Source organism: Trifolium pratense, linkage group LG7 (genome assembly GCF_020283565.1).
Source record: "Trifolium pratense cultivar HEN17-A07 linkage group LG7, ARS_RC_1.1, whole genome shotgun sequence".
Classification (NCBI taxonomy): Eukaryota; Viridiplantae; Streptophyta; class Magnoliopsida; order Fabales; family Fabaceae; genus Trifolium; species Trifolium pratense.
The window spans coordinates 17,421,896-17,438,914 of NC_060065.1; the positions used below are offsets into that span (position 1 = coordinate 17,421,896).

Consider the following 17,019-nt stretch of genomic DNA (forward strand, 5'->3'; position numbering starts at 1 on the left):
AGAAACTTTTAACTTCTACTTGGTGACTTAATCGTAAATGTATTGATTTGATTATTATTTTTTTTTAACAAATTTATTGATTTGATTTTAAAACACAAGTTTTACCAATTGTCGGTTGGTTCAGTGGTGATTGGCGCTGAATTTGGTATGGACGACTGTGGTTCGATCCCCGCAACTGCGATCCGGAGGGAGCTGAAATCACTTGATGTCAGAACTGACCCCGAACCAGATTAAACTGGTTGTGAAAAACCAAAAAAAAAAAAACACAAACTTTGTCAACTAAAAAAAATAATCAATATAGTTGATTATTACTGATTCGTCCTTAAATATATGATTCTTTTGAGAAATTTAAATATCTTAACTAAAATTAATATTTATTATATTCTTTTTTAATTAGATTATATTATCATTTAAAAACTATAATCAAAACACAAATATATAATTCCTCCGGTCACGTAGGCATTTCAAATTTTACTACATGTGTAGTGAACAAATTCCAGTGTGTTAAAAAAAAATTAAAATTTTAGTAATTATTATAAGCAAAAGTTAAGTAAATGCGATTTATATTGAACATATTTGATTTATGCATGTTAAATTTATATTATTTTTTTATTTTTTATTTTTAAATTTAAAACATATTAAAATGTTTTTTTTTTGTCACATTTTTCCCCGTGCTTGGCACGGGTCCGGATACTAGTTTATTGTTTTAATCCTAAGTTAATTTTAATTGTTTTATTGAAATTCATAATTCCCGCATAGACGAACTTTTATAAATATTATTACTTAATGATAAATCCTATCTATTAACAATAGAAACCGCTTCACATAATACTATTAGGGGCAAAAGAGGCGCGTACCCAGCACCTTCTCCCTCGTCCCCCGACGCTGTAGCTTCAAGAAAATTGCGCGTTTTTCAAATCCCTCTCCAACTGAGAATCTCACTTTTGTCCTTCATCACTGTAAGATTTTGATTCTATTCCTTTTATATTCTTATTTTGATTCTGATGCTTGCTCAACACCTACTTCTCCATCGCAGCATCACACAAGTTTTCCATCCACCTTATAAATACCCTAATCAATGGTATGTCTTCATCCTTCGGATTTGAGCCCATTTTGTTGCTTTTAATTGTAAGTTGCTTTGTAATGGATTTTTCATTTGAGTTGGTTTCTGATTTACATCCATGTAGGAAGGCATGGAGAATGAAGGTTAGGGTTGTAAGGATTCCTCATCTCAATTCTTGGTAAAGTTCCATCTTCTCCATGCTTATTTTTTCTACCCATAACTTTTATGCATGATAAACATTTTTCCCTTCTCATTTCACGCACTTGAAATATTTGTTCTTTTTGCAAATTTATATGCCAGATTGTTAAAATTTGTGAGTTGTTATCCCAGTATCAATTTTAGTTAAACTACTTGATTTATCAATTTTAGTTAAACTACTTGATTTTGGGTGTGGGTAGTAGTGGGGATAGAAATAGAATTAGTAATTGAGATAAAATGCATTGCAGGTGTTTGATAAAATGCCCATGTGGAAAATTGTGGTAGCTACAATAGAACTATAAGTCATGGACTTAATTTTGAATGTCTTTATCTGTGGCCTTTATAATATGCATCATTTTAACAATATTAGACAGGTTTTTTCAGATATAATCTTCTAACTATACATACAGTTTTCTTTGTGTGCATAAAAAATCTCTGGCAAATACTATATTCTAAAGGTTTGTACACAATTTCATATCAGTTTTGCCATAGGTGGGTCATTATTTTCCACAATTCTGTTAGCTAAATTAAATTTGAAGTATTGATTCAATTATGAGTTATTTGGAATGGTTGATACATTGATAGATGATTATATAAGTTTGATTCACTAGGCGACGAGATTCAATGGACAACTTTAGAAGACAATTGTGAGTTGTGGAAGGTAAAGTTAAGCATTTTTCAGTTTAAATTTACAACCAAGAGGAGGAGTTAATTTGCAAAAGCACAATGATTGGTCTTAAAATGAGTTTTTCCTTCACGTTAAATAAGTTCTTAAACTGCATATCTTCTTTTTGAAAATTCTTACCAGTTGAATTTGATCTCAATAAAAAAATTTTATTCAAGTTTTCTTCAACTGTGTATTTAAATATGATCTGATCCAAACCTTCCAATATTCATGAGGCATGCCTAATATTCTTATGTTTGGGTTCGATTGTCTGTATTTTTAACTCTTACTGTTATGTTCATTTTCATTACATGTCATGTTGATTTTCATGGATTATTATTTTTTTACTATATTGATATGGATATATTTTGAAGAGGAAAAATTGTTGCACTCATATAGCACAGTTTTAGGTAGGGATCTAATTCTTTTTTTATAGCTATATTTGTTATAAACTTCAAAATGAGAACTAGGTTGCTCATGCATGATATTATATAACTCTGCTTTTCCTGTTAGGCTTAACTTTGGGTATGACTTCGAATTAATTAAATTTGTTAGTGTCTCACTGCCTTATTTCTGGTTATGATATTTACTTAAATGTCATCATTTGTATTTTGTTAGTATTCTTTTGTCATCTCTCTTTATGTTATCAGCTGATGCAAATGTTTGATTTTTTATTGCATGCCACTTTCTAATTCAGTGGACGACAATTTTTTCCTAACCTTAAGATGGTTTTGGTCTGCAGATCCCATGATTGTTCCAGCTATTGGTAAGAATCCATACTCTTAACAAAAGTCTTGCCAAATGTTAACCGGAGATACCCCATTTTGGGTGTTTTTTGCCTTTCCCCGTTTGTTATTCATCTAAATTTCTTTTCAACTATTAATTTGATTGAATGTATTTCTTCTCCATGAACACAATCGGGTGAGAGAGATTCTCTCATGATTTTTGGGTTTTTTTCTCCTCATTTATTGTTTTCTTTTTCTCTATTTTTTTCTTCAGCAACAGGAAATAATGGCAGAAAGTTTGGTATGAGAGATGAAAATTGCTTGACTACATATATGTATGTAAGGTAATTATAGAAAGGGATGGAAAGACGCATCAATCATTTATTTTATCTTTTGTTTTTGTAGGTTATGTTTATATTTTTGGGCTAAGAAACATGGTTCAAATATTTTAGAAATGAATTCATTGAATGAGAGATTGATGAAATTTACTCTTCAGTTATGGGCTTTTTAATTTATGAAATAACACTTCATTTTGAGTTTTATTTGTTATTGGTTCATTACATCTTTTGTTAAGATCTAACTAATTCTAAATAAAAAAGAATGGAATTCTAGACGAAGTTGAGTTTTATGTTTTTGTTTTTAATTAGTTTTTAGCGTCTTCTCTTTCTAAGATGTCTAATCCAGTGGAAATTTAGAGTCTTTGGAATCAATGAAAAATACTTTTATCTTCTGCAATGAAATGTTATATATGCAATGAAATGTAATACATGCAATCAAGTGTCATAAGAACCGTTTGTTATTTCTTGCATATTGGTTCCTCTGTGTTTCAAGGAATTTGATCCCTTTTAGGAAAGAAAGTTCTTAGAACTCATAAAGGTCTCAAACTTTTGGTCATTTTGTTTTATTTCATTGCTTTTTGTGTTTCAGTAATTATATATTTTCGTAAATCGTATCTGTTTTAATTTTTTGCATCAATTCATTTCTTTCTTGGTGCTTGAAATATGCAGGAGCTAAAAGTAATGGAAAGAAGAAAAATTATAGCTTTCGGGGATTTTGGTCATCGAGCATTTCACAAAGGAGTTTGGAGCTTTTGTCATTCTCGTAGGTAAACTACTTTTAATGACTTGCTTATGGGAGATTGCTCCAGCACAAATTTTTACACTATACATATTTGGTTTGATAAATTTATGACTAATTGAAATAGATTACTATACTATACTGCATATCTAATAAGTTTATGTCTAATATGAGTAAGTTTTTATTAAGATTACTTATTTCTTTTAGCGTTGTTAAACTTTGGCATATTACTTTTTGTGCAGTTCATGGAGAAAAAGAAACATTGTTTAAGGTTTTAGAACCAGCAGTCGCTGAATACTTTTCATTTTTGTTTTCCAATAATGCAAATACGAGATCTATTTATTTTTTGGATTTTCAATTCAGCAGTTAACTTATCATTATTAATATTTTTTTTGTGGTTAGAACACATTGGATAAAATGGGTTGCTAGCTATTTCCTGAAATAAAATTATATTTACCAATATTGTATAGCTTTATGTTCAATTTCAATTTCATTTGTAATGTGTGGCTGTTGTTCAATTTCAATTTCAATATTGTATAGCTTTATGTTCAATTTCAATTTACATTTACCAATAAAATTACATTACCAATTTTGAATCCTAGTTAATGCCTTAGACTCAATGAAATGTGTGGCTGCTGTAAAAAGGAAAGGAGAAGTGCAAGAAGAGGATATTTGCATGAAGTTTCTTACTTCCTTTTCATTGATGAAGAAAGAGGTAGTACATTAATTTAATTTATTATTGCTATCTATCTTTTATATTTGTTCATCATCATAAATAACAGTACATGGGATGCCATCTTATTATATTAAACAACCACTTTACTTGGAACATGTACTTATGATTGTATTTTATGCTATTAGGTGAGTGAAGATCCATTCATCTTGCTTCTTGCAAAGGTAGTAGAAGTTTTATGTATTTTGATTGTCTTAATTTAATTTTTTTCCCGGTTGATTTGGAAGAAGCTGAATACATAGTGTTCAAGTACATATGGTGAATAGAGGAGGAATAGAGAAATACAACTTATGATATGAGGTTGGGACTTGGAAATTTGTAAGAATGTGACAAATTAACTATATCTTTATGAATTGTTGATGTCAAACATGAATACAAGATTGATCAAGTAGTTGGTACTTAGAGAAAATTTGTCTCAATGATGAAATTGGTAATGTCCATGTTAAGAAAGATTGTGAAGGCTGTGAAAATTGACAATGATGAATATGAGTTTAAGATTGTGAAGGTTGTGTCAATTGGACTTGTTTTATCATATTTTTTTTTCTTCTTTCATTTATCCTTTAACTTTAAGTTCAGTTTATTTATAGTTTTTAATATTTACAAAATAAATAAATTATTATTACTTTTATCAAAAGTGATTGAGACTTTTAAATGCTTTTGCTCTAACACTATGTAAGTTTTTATTTGGTTTTAGACAAAATGATAATTACTACCGTGAGATTTCAGATTCAAACATAGATCAAAGTTTTAGCTTAATAATATTTCCATTTATAAATATTTTGATTTAAAAAAAAATATTGTCAATCTAGACATTCTAAAAATTGTTTATAATTAATTATGGTGTCAATAAAAACATTTGGAGTTTGATAACGATAAAAAATTAAGTTTTTTTTCTTTTCAAATTAAAGTCGAGTTCTAAATACTATGTAAACATGTTGCACCCGTGCGGTGCACGGGATTAACACTAGTTTGGTACAATTGGCAAAAAACAATTAGTTAGCATTTTTTTCTCCTTTACCCGGTTTAAATTAACAACCTTCAACTTTTTTAACTCTTGCATCAAACAAATTAAACTATCCACCCATCATGATAGAAACTTCTATTTAATACTCTTGCTAAATCTAAGTCTATTGGTCTTTCCAAACAAGCTGACCATCAATTTTCTCACCTCTACATCAAACTGTACACAAATATGGTACATATCTATGCTACTCTTTCTTTTAATTTTATTCTTACATTAAATATGTACTAGGTTGAGTTTTGTAACTTCAATTCCAAAGGAAATTGCATGATCTTAAATTTAGAATTGGAAATTTGGGTTGGTCAACCAAAAGAGTGAAGTTTGACTTTGTCATATTTAGTATTCCTATTCCCTCTTAAGTAAAATATAACACCATTTTAGATTTATGAAAAAAGGTGATACATCTAATTTAGAATATGGTTTAAATATATCAATTATTTTATGAATTTAAAAAATCAATTTTTATTTATATATAAAATCGGAAAAAGTAATATACTTCTTGAAAAAATATGCTGTCAAGAGGAGTTACACTTCCAGACGAAAACATATGTGACTTTAAAGAAAGGAAAATGTGATGTGAACATAAATAATAAACAAAAATATGATAACATGAATATGAGCTATTTTTGTCGGCAAAGTTTGATGAAATAGTCTTAAATTGGTTTTGGGTTGTCTCCACTTGTCCCCATTTGTAACATCTGAAACACGGCTACTCATAAAAACATGGCTACTCCATTTTTCTCATTTATTCTACTTGTGAGTAAAAATGTGTGGCTTTCACTTATAAATTAACATAATAATATTAGAATAAACCATCAAATTGATTAAATAGATTATCGATTTTTTTCAATTTTCAATTTTCAACATTAACGTTTTATTTTAAATGTATTTAATCTTTATATGTCTCGATGGCATACCATATAATTTTGAATTTATCTGAAATTTTACACAAATAATATATATGATGTAAACTTTCAATCCAATGGTAAATTTTATTTAAATAAGTAATTTTCACTTATATTTAGTTTTCTTCTTTCTGATTCATTGTCTTAGTGCGACGTTGTATTGGTCGTCGTCTTGTTGCGGCGTTATTTTGTTGCCCCGTCTTGGTGTGGTGTTTGTTCGATTGACATATTAGATTCGACTCAGTGCATATTCAACAAGCAATGATTTTGGCATCGTCAACGTTGCAGACTCAGAGCATGAGTATTCCGAACACCTCAAGTTTGTCATATTTGTAGGCTTTGTGATACTTAGGGTGCGTTTGATCTGCTAAAAAACAAGGGACTAGACAGGACAACTCCAGTAGTACTGTGTTTGATTGTAAAACTGTTTCAGAGACTGGACAAATTTGGAGGCAAGGGACAGCACAAAAATAGAATTTTTTGTTACTTACTAAACCACAGCACAACTTCTTTGTCCGAAGTACAACTTGTCTAAAATACCAAAATATCATTTTGTTCACCAAATATCGTATAAAACACAAAATTGTTCAATATCATAAAAATTTGTTCTGTGTTGTTCTGTCATGTGTTGTGTTGTTCTATCTTGTGTTGTTATGTCCAGTACTTACTCTTTAACGGATCAAACGCACCCTTATAGGCATTTTGTCGTTGTATGTTATTAATGTGGGCTGATCTGAGTTTGTTCGCAGATTCACGCCTTTTTAGTTTTTAACGATTTTAAATTGTATTATTCGATATATTCTATTAATCTGAATGAATGAATGTCATTTTTAGTAAAAAAGAAATAATAATATTGACCTCACATATTAAAATATCGGATCAATGATCATCCATGTGAGTCCTCATTACCTACATGATACTTTTTTTTTTGTTACAAGAGAGAAAGTCCATACATAGTACATAATAGCTTGTGTGTGGCATGGGGAATGGATCCTCTCTTGTGCAGTTTTCACTACAGGAGGTCCAGTCCCAAATCCAATCATTCATTTTTCAAATAAAAAAAATATAAATTACAGTAATAATACAATATAAGGCTGAGATTTCACGGGACAAAATAATGTACTGGAGGGGATCCTCTCCCGTGTGGCATGACACTATGCAACCACCTTTGAAACCTTCTTTTTTTTAAATGCCTTTAAAATCATATTCTCTTTAGTTTTTATCATAAAAAAAAAATTGTTTTTTAACTTATAGAATGCTTGATGTATATAGACTATATTATAAACTAAATATATCTATTCTATAAAATTAAAAAGCAAATTTTCTTATAATAATAAAGACCGGAATGAGCATTTAATAGTATTAGTTAGTTAGCTCATGATAAACGATATTGACCCCACAAATTTTGCGATGATTTATGTCGGTCACCCTGAACAATAATAATAAGAAGAGAATGTTAACATGTGTTATAAAGGCGCATGTTAATAAAATAAATATAAAAACCATTTTTTAGAACTTTGTGTTTTTACTTTTTAGAATTAAATTTCTTACTTTATTAAATACATAATTTTTATATTATAGTGTAAGACATGCACAAAAGCTTATTGCACCTATTTGCCATGTCACAAATCATATAATGATGCTCTTACTAGTTATAATGGTGTTGAATCCATTGTGTTGAATCCCCCATTTCATGTTGAAACTATTGCAAGGGTGTGTTTAATGTGAACTGGCGGAGAGAGAAGATGAAAGAATTAAAAGAAACCTGACGGGAAGGACACGTGGCATGTTTTTATTTGCGCTGCCTGGCGCGTGCGCAACACGCGCGGACATGACGCGTGCAGAAGCTGGTCACGCGGAGAGAGAAGATGCTTTGGATAAAAGGCAGCCACGTGGCTGCTACTGATTGGTCCGGTGGATTTTTATGATTTTTTTATCCTTTGAACTCAATTATCTCATTGCAAATTAATTTTTTATTTTTTTATTTTTTTACCAAAATTCGTGATTTTTTTTTCTCTATAAATAGAGACTTGGTTCATTTCATTTGGACACAGAAAAAAAACCAAGTTTTTCACTATCTTAATTTATTATTATCTTTCTAATTAGCCTTTCTTTTGAAGTTTTAATCTTTTTAAGTGAAATGGATCCCAATAATTCTTCTAATTATCCCAACAATTATCAAAATCCCAATAATTATCAAAACCCCAACAATTTTCAAAACCCCAACAATTATCAAAATCCCAACAATTTTCAAAACCCTAACAATTATCAAAATCGAAATCCATTTTTCAACCAATTTCCTCAAAACATACCTAACTTCCATCCATATTATGGATCTATGATGGGAAATTCATCTCAAACACCCCCGTTTAATGGTTATATGCCAAGTGGTAGTGCACCCGAATTTCCCGAATTTTCAACACAAATAACAATTGCTAATGAAGTCACTCCAAATTTAGAGGATACAACTCCTAAGAGTAAGAAACACCCGCAACCAACATGGAACACTGAACAAAATTTGGTGTTAATTAGTGGGTGGATTAAATTTTCAACAAGCAGTGTTGTCGGTAGAAACCAGAAACGTGAAACGTATTGGAATAATATTGCTGACTATTGTACCGAGCATTGCAAATTCGATCCTCCTCGTGATGACATTGCATGCTGAAACCGCTTTAATTATATGAACAAATTACTAGGTAAATGGATTGGCGCTTATGATGGCGCTAAGCGTTTGCAAGGAAGTGGTTGGTCGGAGAATGACGTTTTGGCAAAAGCGCATGAAATATACGCATGTGGTAAGAATGTTAAATTCAATTTAATGGCGGAATGACATGCTCTCCGTGATCAACCACATTTTAGAAGTCTAGTTGGAGGAAATATTGACTCAGGAAGTAGTGGATCTAAGAGATCTCACGAGAGTGATGCATGTGGCTCAAACTCTGTAGGATTTAGTGCTCGTCCTATAGGTAGGGATGCAGCCAAAAAGAAGGGAAAAAAGAAAGCTTCCACACCCACAGAGGTGGTGGACAAAGAATGGGATAATTACATGAAAATGAAGGAGAAAGAGATGGAACATTTGGCAATGGTAGTTTCCAATCAACAAGAGAAAAACAAACTTAAGAAAATGAAAATGTATCTGAAGTTAAGTTCTGATGAGAATCTCGATGACCGGAAGAAAGCCATGTTGGACACATTGGCCCAAGAACTGTTTCCATAATTAATTTCAATCAATGTAGTGTTTGCTTTAAATATTTGTCTGTAGTGTTTGCTTCAATTATTGTGATTGAATAAGTCAGTGTAGTCTTTGCTTTAATTATTGTGATATGTCAGTGTAATGTTTGTTTTAACTATTTGTACTACGTGTTTGCTTTAATTATTGTGTCCACCACCCAACTTACTTTAATTATTGTGTCCACCACCCAACTTGCTTTAATTATTGTGTCCACCACTCAATCCTTATCTGATAATTAACTCTATAAAATAATTATTTGAAATCCGTCAGTGGACCAAATTGAATCTATATATAGGGACTCATCCATTTATGTATCAATATCCTAAATCTCACCCAATCTACTTCCAATATCACAAACAATGGATCCATCAACCGGTGATTTTGATGTCACAGCCTACTTGCAAAATCGTGAAGTTGAAGAAACTTATGTACTTAACCGATTTAGAGAGCGTCGAAAAAAAATATTGGAAGATGGTGCACCTCGTAGTAGAAAATATGTCAATAGAGATCATACAGCTGCAAGCCAAAGACTAATTGACGACTACTTTGCCAATGAGCCTACATATGACGATGCAATGTTTCGTCGTCGGTACCGCATGCAAAAACATCTTTTCCTTCGAATCGTTGGGGACCTTTCAAGTAGTGATAACTACTTCACCCAGCGAGCTGATGCTGCCAAGAAAGAAGGTATATCACCTTTAGCAAAATGTACCACAGCAATGCGAATGTTAGCATACGGTATGGCAGCAGATGCGGTCGATGAGTACATCAAAATAGGAGGTACTACTGCATTAGAGTGCTTACGTAGATTTTGTAAAGGAATCATACGATTGTATGAGCAAGTGTATCTCAGAGCACCAACCCAAGATGACCTGCAAAAAATACTACATGTAAGTGAACTACGGGGGTTCCCAGGGATGATTGGGAGTATTGACTGCATGCACTAGGAGTGGAAAAATTGTCCTAAAGCATGGGAAGGTCAATTTACTAGGGGGGATAAGGGAACCACCACAGTTATTCTTGAAGCAGTTGCATCTCATGATCTATGGATCTGGCATGCCTTTTTTGGATGTCCGGGAACGTTGAACGACATAAACGTTCTAGACCATTCACCTGTTTTTGATGACGTGGAACAGGGAAAGACTCCAAGTGTGAATTTCTATGTGAATCAACGTCCCTATGATATGACATACTATCTAGCCGATGGTATCTACCCTTCTTATCCAACTTTCGTCAAATCTATTAGATTTCCTCAAAGTGAACTCGATAAGTTATTTGCAAAATATCAGGAGGGATGTCGGAAGGACATCGAACGTGCATTTGGAGTGCTTCAAGCTCGATTTAAAATCATCCGTGAACCAGCTCGCTTGTGGGACATAGCCGATCTGAGTATCATCATGAGGTCTTGCATCATATTACATAATATGATTGTTGAGGATGAACGAGATTCATATGCTCAACGTTGGACCGATTTTGAGCAGTCTGAGGAAAGTGGATCTAGTGCACCGCGACCATATTCAACCGAGGTATTACCCGCTTTTGCAAATCATGTGCGTGCTAGATCCGAGTTCCGTGATCAAAAAGCTCATCACGAATTGCAAGCAGATCTAGTGAAGCACATATGGACAAAATTTGGAATGTTTCAGGATTAAAGATGATTTGTTTCGTACTATACGTTATTTGTGTGTTGTTTCATATTTTAAGTTAATTTGCATCGTATTAATTACGTAACTTGTGTGTTGTATTGCATTTTATTTTAATTTGTATCGTACTAATTACGTTATTTGTGTGATGTATTGCATTTTAAATTAAGAAAATAAAAAAATATTTAAATAAATTTTGTTAAGTGTATTATTTTAATTTAATTTTAATCGATAATTATAATTTTATTTAATCATAAAAACAAAAATTAAAATTTAAATAAGAATATGAAATAGAAAGTGGTGGGGTAGAGAAAGTGGTGGAGTAGGGTGTTGAATAGAAAAACTATTGGAGAGGGTAAAAGTTGAATGTGTGTTGAATGATTAGGTAGAAGAAAGAGAAAATGATGTGGAGTGAAAAAGTGGGCGTTGAAGATGTTGAATGGTTAAAACCATTGTAAGTAATCTTAGCACATGATGAATATGTTGACCCCACATATTGAAATTTTGGGATCTCACCCTAAATTATACTCCTTCCATCCAAATAATTGTTTTAAGGGTAAATGATCATTTACCCCCCCTGCAAAATAAGCAAATTTTCGTTTACCCCCCTATGCAGATTTTTTTTCTGTTTACCCCCCTGCAAAAAATAGATTCACTCATTTTGCCCCCTGTGTGTACAACAGGACATGTGAATGTGCAAATCTGCTGACATGGCTTGTACACGTGGAAAAAATAATTAATATTTATTTTTTAAATTCCACGTCAGATAATATATTTTAAAAAAAAAATTCCTACAAAATAAAAAAATGGATTTTATTATTTTTTTTTCCCAAAAAAATCCTACAAATAAATTTTTTTTCCTACAAAATTTTTTAAAAAATTTCCTCCAAAAAAAATAAATTTTTTTTCCTACAAAGAATTTTTAAAAATTTCCAACAAAAAAAAATGAATTTTCTTATTTTGCTCCCAAAATAAAGTTTATTTTTAAAATAAAAATTTTAAAGATTTATTTTCGAATCTTTTTGAAATAAAAAAAACATGATCTTTATTTTTTAAAAACAAAACATTATTTTTTTGTTAAAGAAGTTTTATTCGTGTTTTTCTCTTATACCAAAATCATTTGTCCTAGAACTAGAAAAATAGAAGGAAGCAGAAGACAATAACGAAGTAGAAGACGATTCCGGTGATTGAAGAAGACGACGACGAATATGATCACGACGGTGGAAGTAAACCGGCGAAGATTTTGTTTTTTTTAAATCAAAAAGATTTGAAAATAAATTTTTAAAATCTTTATTTTGAAAATAAACTTTATTTGGGAGAAAAATATGAAAATTCGTTTTTTTATTTTAGGAAAAAAATAATAATTTTGTACGAAAAAAAACTATTTGTAGGAATTTTTTAAAATTTTGTAGGGAAAAAAAATTTATTTGTAGGATTTTCTTTTAATTTTGGAAAAAAAATTTGTTTAGTAATTTTGTAGGAAATTTTTTTTTTTTTGAAAAAAATATTATCTGACGTGGAATTTAAAAATAAATATAAATGTTTTTTTTCCACGTGTACAAGCCACGTCAGCAAATTTGCAAAATCACATGTCCTGCTGTACACACAGGGGGCAAAATGAGTGAATTTATTTTTTGCAGGGTGTAAACAGAAAAAAAATCTGCATAGGGGGGTAAACGAAAATTTGCTTATTTTGTAGGGGGGTAAATGATCATTTACCCTTGTTTTAATAGTATTTTTTAAAGTATATAGATGTAAATATTGTTATATAAGAACTTGTTTGATTTGTTTTAATGAATATTTTTAAAATATTTAATTTACATAATTTTTACTAATAGACGATCAAAGATATTCGTAATTAAAATTATGTATTTAACATGCATGCATTAGCCAATGTTATATTTTGGGACCGAAAGAGTAATAATAAAATATCTTGCTCCCGTGTGGCGTGGCACTCTAGCACAATCAATTGAAAACCCTTTTATATCACAGCAACGACATAATTCAATCACAAGACCAAAAAAATGGAGGAGTTTGTGTTTCCAACAGTAACAACAATAATCATCTATGTTCTTACAATCATACTTGCTGTGATTCCATGGCATCTGTTGAACAAGTTATGGTTGAAACCAAAGAGGTTTGAAAAACTTCTCATAGCTCAAGGTCTTCAAGGTGACCCATATAAACTTTCACTATTAATGGATAACTCAAAGCAAATTTATATGATGAAGTTGCAACAAGAAGCTAAATCTAAATCCATTGGTCTTTCCAAAGAATCTGCACCATCTATTTTTTCACCTCTTCATCAAACTGTTCACAAATATGGTATCAGACACTTCTCTCTCTTTCTATTTTGTTCTTAGACTAATATAAATGTTTCACAGCTTATACTTCAATTACTCATCTGTTCACATATTGATTTAGTAATATTCTAATCAATGATAAATTTGATGCAATGATTGAAATGATCTAATGGTTGAGTTTGTGAATGGATTCTACACGTAATAGTTTCAATTTGCATATGTGGCCAGACACGTGGACACTTTGACACTGACACGTGTATAGTTCAAACGGTGTTAGTGACAAAACTAACGGAAATGACTCAATTGATACCTAATGGAAACGTAAGAGATCAAATTGATACTTTTTAAACGCAATGAACCAAATTGAAACCTAAAATAAACCTAAGAGACCAGATGTTTAATTAAGTATAAAAATAACTAGTGTCGTAGAGTCACTAGTTAGCAGTTTTCATATACTACCTTCGTCCCAAGAGTTAGGCACAAATGCATAAAGTTAAATTCTGTAATCAAGCATTGTATCCTTGTTTGTTGTGCTAACATAAAGGATATGCAGGAAGAAATTCCTTTTTATGGGCAGGTACAACACCAACTGTTATCATCACAGACCCTGAGCATATTAAGCAAGTCTTTAACAAGATTGAGGACTTCCCCAAACCAAAGCTAACATCCCTTGGCAAGTATTTGAGCAATGGTCTTGTAACTTATGAGGGTGAGAAATGGGCTAAACATCGAAAGATCGTCAATCCTGCATTTCACATAGAAAAATTGAAAGTAAGGTTAATTAATGATTTAACTTTAGGTTATTGAAAGTAATATATTCCTGCAATTTTGTAAATTAAATTTCTAATTTTCTTTTTATATTGTAGGGTATGCTGCCTGCATTTTTTCACAGTTGCAATGAAATGATAAGCAAATGGAAGGGATTGTTGTCACCAGATGGAACATGTGAGATTGATGTTTGGCCTTTCCTTCAGAATCTTACCTGTGATGCAATTTCTAGAACAGCATTTGGAAGCAGCTATGAAGAAGGCACAAAAATATTTGAACTTTTGAAAAAGCAAGGAAATCTGGTGATGACAGCAGGACATTCGAACATTCCATTATGGCGGTAAGACTGCAATAATATGATTTTGGAAGGGTACCACTCATGTTAAACGACTATGGTTGAGTTAGACCTAATCCAAAATACTATTAATTAAAATGAACCATGTTCAGTTTATCATTAATCAAATGCGACATCACAATTAACATCACTAGATAAATGTTTTTTCTAGACTTCTACCAACAACTGCCAAGATGAAGATGAAAGAATTTGAAAGAGAAATCCATGATTTACTCGAGGGAATCATTACAAAACGAGAAAATGCATTGAAGAATGGTGAAACCACCAATGACGATTTATTAGGCATACTTTTGCAATCAAATCTTGCCGAAAAACAAGGAAATGGAAATAGTAGGAGTATTGGAATGACCACACAAGAAGTGATGGATGAATGCAAATTGTTTTATCTGGCGGGGCAAGAGACCACCTCAAGTTTGCTGGTTTGGACAATGGTGTTATTAGGCAGGTATCCTGAATGGCAAGCACGCGCAAGGCAGGAAGTTTTGCAAGTTTTTGAGAACCAAAATCCAAACTTTGAAGGATTAAGTCAACTTAAAATTGTATGTACTCATTATTCTCATGTTCAAATTTCAAATGATCTTATTATATGAATTTTTATATCTACCTCTCTTTATGGATACAAAAGGGTGAATCATAATTGGTAACCAAAGCGGGTTGTAGGTTGACGTGATGATGCCGCAATAGGTCAGCACTGCAGTGATCAAATGTGTGCAGGTTTACTCTCAAATTTGAGGTTTCTGGGTATAACCTTGTGAAAAATAATTTCTGGAGATCATATCAATCGACAAGAGATAGATACATATAACCCTCAACAATGTCACCTGAAAATTTGATTTTAAAAGGCCATTTTTATCAAACATTTTCATTTTGATGATTATTATTATTACAAAGTTCTTTTTGGTTCAAACTGATAATTATTTTTGTTTCCTTAGGTAACCATGATTTTGTATGAGGTACTAAGGTTATATCCGCCTGTACTTTACTTCAACCGAGCTCTTCGAAAGGATTTGAAAGTTGGAAACCTTTTGCTACCCTCTGGAACACAAGTTTCCCTACCAATAATTTTGATTCACCAAGATAATGATATATGGGGTGATGATGCAAAGGAGTTCAAACCTGAAAGGTTTGCTGAAGGAATTGCAAAGGCAACAAAAGGCCAAGTTTGTTATTTCCCTTTTGGATGGGGTCCTAGAATTTGTGTTGGACAAAACTTTGCCTTATTAGAAGCAAAGATAGCGATATCATTGTTGCTGATGAATTTCTCATTTGAGCTTTCTCCTAATTATGCACATGTTCCTAGCATGATGCTTACTTTGAAGCCAAAAAATGGGGCAAACGTCATTTTGCATAAATTGTAATTTCAATTATATCTAGCATATGGACTTTGTTTGAATATATGGTATTGTATATATGTTGTGTCAGCATTGCAGCACCTTAACAATTTTTATGTATTGTTCTCCTTTGAATATAATTGCCTCGTATATGCAACATAACTTTGGTATTAACCTTCTTGTGTTCTTTGTTTCTTCTTTTTCTTGATCAAGTTATTTTGCTTTGCCTATTTAAAATTGGCTTAATTCCACTTATGGCTCTTTAACTATCACGATTTGACGATTTTAATCCACTACTGTGTAAAGGAAATGGATTTAACGCAGGTACTACTAATGGCTGTCCGATCAACAGTAAACGGTTGAGAGATTAAAACAGCGAAAAAATAATCAAATAAAAATGGATTAATCAGAACTGTTTGAATATGTTTCTACGGCCGAGATTGCCTACTGTGTGAAAGCACTACAACAGACAATGTTAGACACTTAACACATAGTTAACACTTAAGACAGATCTGGATGTGTCTATTTTATAAACTATTTTGGTCTTTGGCACTGTTTGGTAACTGGCTTATAAGCTTGTTTGAAAAAAATGTGAATTGTTTGGTAACGAACTTCTCTAACTAGCTTATAGCGTTTTTTGAGATGCTATTTCAAGTAGCGTACGAGCTTATAGCTTTTTCATTTTATTCCATATTTACCCTCATTAATTTTATTTATTTATTTTTTAAAAATTATAATAACTACCCACTAACACTAACAAAAAAAAAAACTACCCACTAACCATGTATTTTTATGTCATTTTGTACTTACAACAGCTAAATTTGCTAAACACTTTAATTTTATTCTACTAGCTTTTCAGATATAAGCTACCAGTCATCAGCTATCAACTATAAGCTAGCTTTTCAGCTATCAGCTAGCTTATAGCTTATTTTTGCTAAACAGAGGCTTTAACAATGTTAGACACTTTCATATTAGTCCCTATTGTTATTAAAATTATACAT

At 31.6% G+C, this 17,019-nt stretch overlaps 2 protein-coding genes, 1 long non-coding RNA gene and 1 pseudogene across 13 annotated transcripts; all 4 read left to right on the forward strand.

The window, feature by feature from the left end:
* Nucleotides 1–810: 810 nt before the first annotated feature.
* LOC123894538 lies at nucleotides 811–4,975 on the forward strand. Of its 11 annotated transcripts, none has more exons than XR_006803855.1 (10): nucleotides 811–959; nucleotides 1,037–1,081; nucleotides 1,188–1,241; nucleotides 1,672–1,753; nucleotides 1,847–1,922; nucleotides 2,623–2,691; nucleotides 2,925–2,994; nucleotides 3,658–3,755; nucleotides 4,330–4,442; nucleotides 4,589–4,975. It is a non-coding gene; the product is annotated as an uncharacterized LOC123894538 (long non-coding RNA). The 11 variants fall into 11 exon arrangements; XR_006803857.1 differs by having other exon boundaries at nucleotides 2,668–2,691; XR_006803856.1 differs by having other exon boundaries at nucleotides 1,873–1,922.
* Nucleotides 4,976–8,727: 3,752 nt separating this feature from the next.
* Nucleotides 8,728–9,603, forward strand: LOC123895970. The gene is made up of 3 exons (XM_045946434.1): nucleotides 8,728–9,001; nucleotides 9,083–9,181; nucleotides 9,275–9,603. Exons 1-3 carry the CDS (start codon nucleotides 8,728–8,730, stop codon nucleotides 9,601–9,603), a joined length of 702 nt encoding a protein of 233 aa, XP_045802390.1.
* Nucleotides 9,604–9,977: 374 nt separating this feature from the next.
* Nucleotides 9,978–11,280, forward strand: LOC123894539 (annotated as a pseudogene).
* Nucleotides 11,281–13,161: 1,881 nt separating this feature from the next.
* Nucleotides 13,162–16,192, forward strand: LOC123894540 (11-oxo-beta-amyrin 30-oxidase-like). Its single transcript, XM_045944559.1, has 5 exons — nucleotides 13,162–13,586; nucleotides 14,118–14,335; nucleotides 14,431–14,672; nucleotides 14,839–15,226; nucleotides 15,620–16,192. Exons 1-5 carry the CDS (start codon nucleotides 13,286–13,288, stop codon nucleotides 16,043–16,045), a joined length of 1,575 nt encoding a protein of 524 aa, XP_045800515.1. The 5' UTR covers nucleotides 13,162–13,285; the 3' UTR covers nucleotides 16,046–16,192.
* The last annotated feature ends 827 nt before the right edge of the window (nucleotides 16,193–17,019 follow it).

Bases quoted from the DNA above. Each gene is read 5' to 3' on its own strand.
- LOC123895970 (XM_045946434.1), top strand. From the start codon at position 8,728: ATGGGAAATTCATCTCAAACACCCCCGTTTAATGGTTATATGCCAAGT. The intron at 9,002-9,082 runs GTACCGAGCATT...ACAAATTACTAG, and splicing joins GAATAATATTGCTGACTATT to GTAAATGGATTGGCGCTTAT. The intron at 9,182-9,274 runs GTAAGAATGTTA...ATATTGACTCAG, and splicing joins GCATGAAATATACGCATGTG to GAAGTAGTGGATCTAAGAGA.
- LOC123894540 (XM_045944559.1), top strand. From the start codon at position 13,286: ATGGAGGAGTTTGTGTTTCCAACAGTAACAACAATAATCATCTATGTT. The intron at 14,336-14,430 runs GTAAGGTTAATT...TTTATATTGTAG, and splicing joins TTCACATAGAAAAATTGAAA to GGTATGCTGCCTGCATTTTT. The intron at 14,673-14,838 runs GTAAGACTGCAA...TGTTTTTTCTAG, and splicing joins TCGAACATTCCATTATGGCG to ACTTCTACCAACAACTGCCA.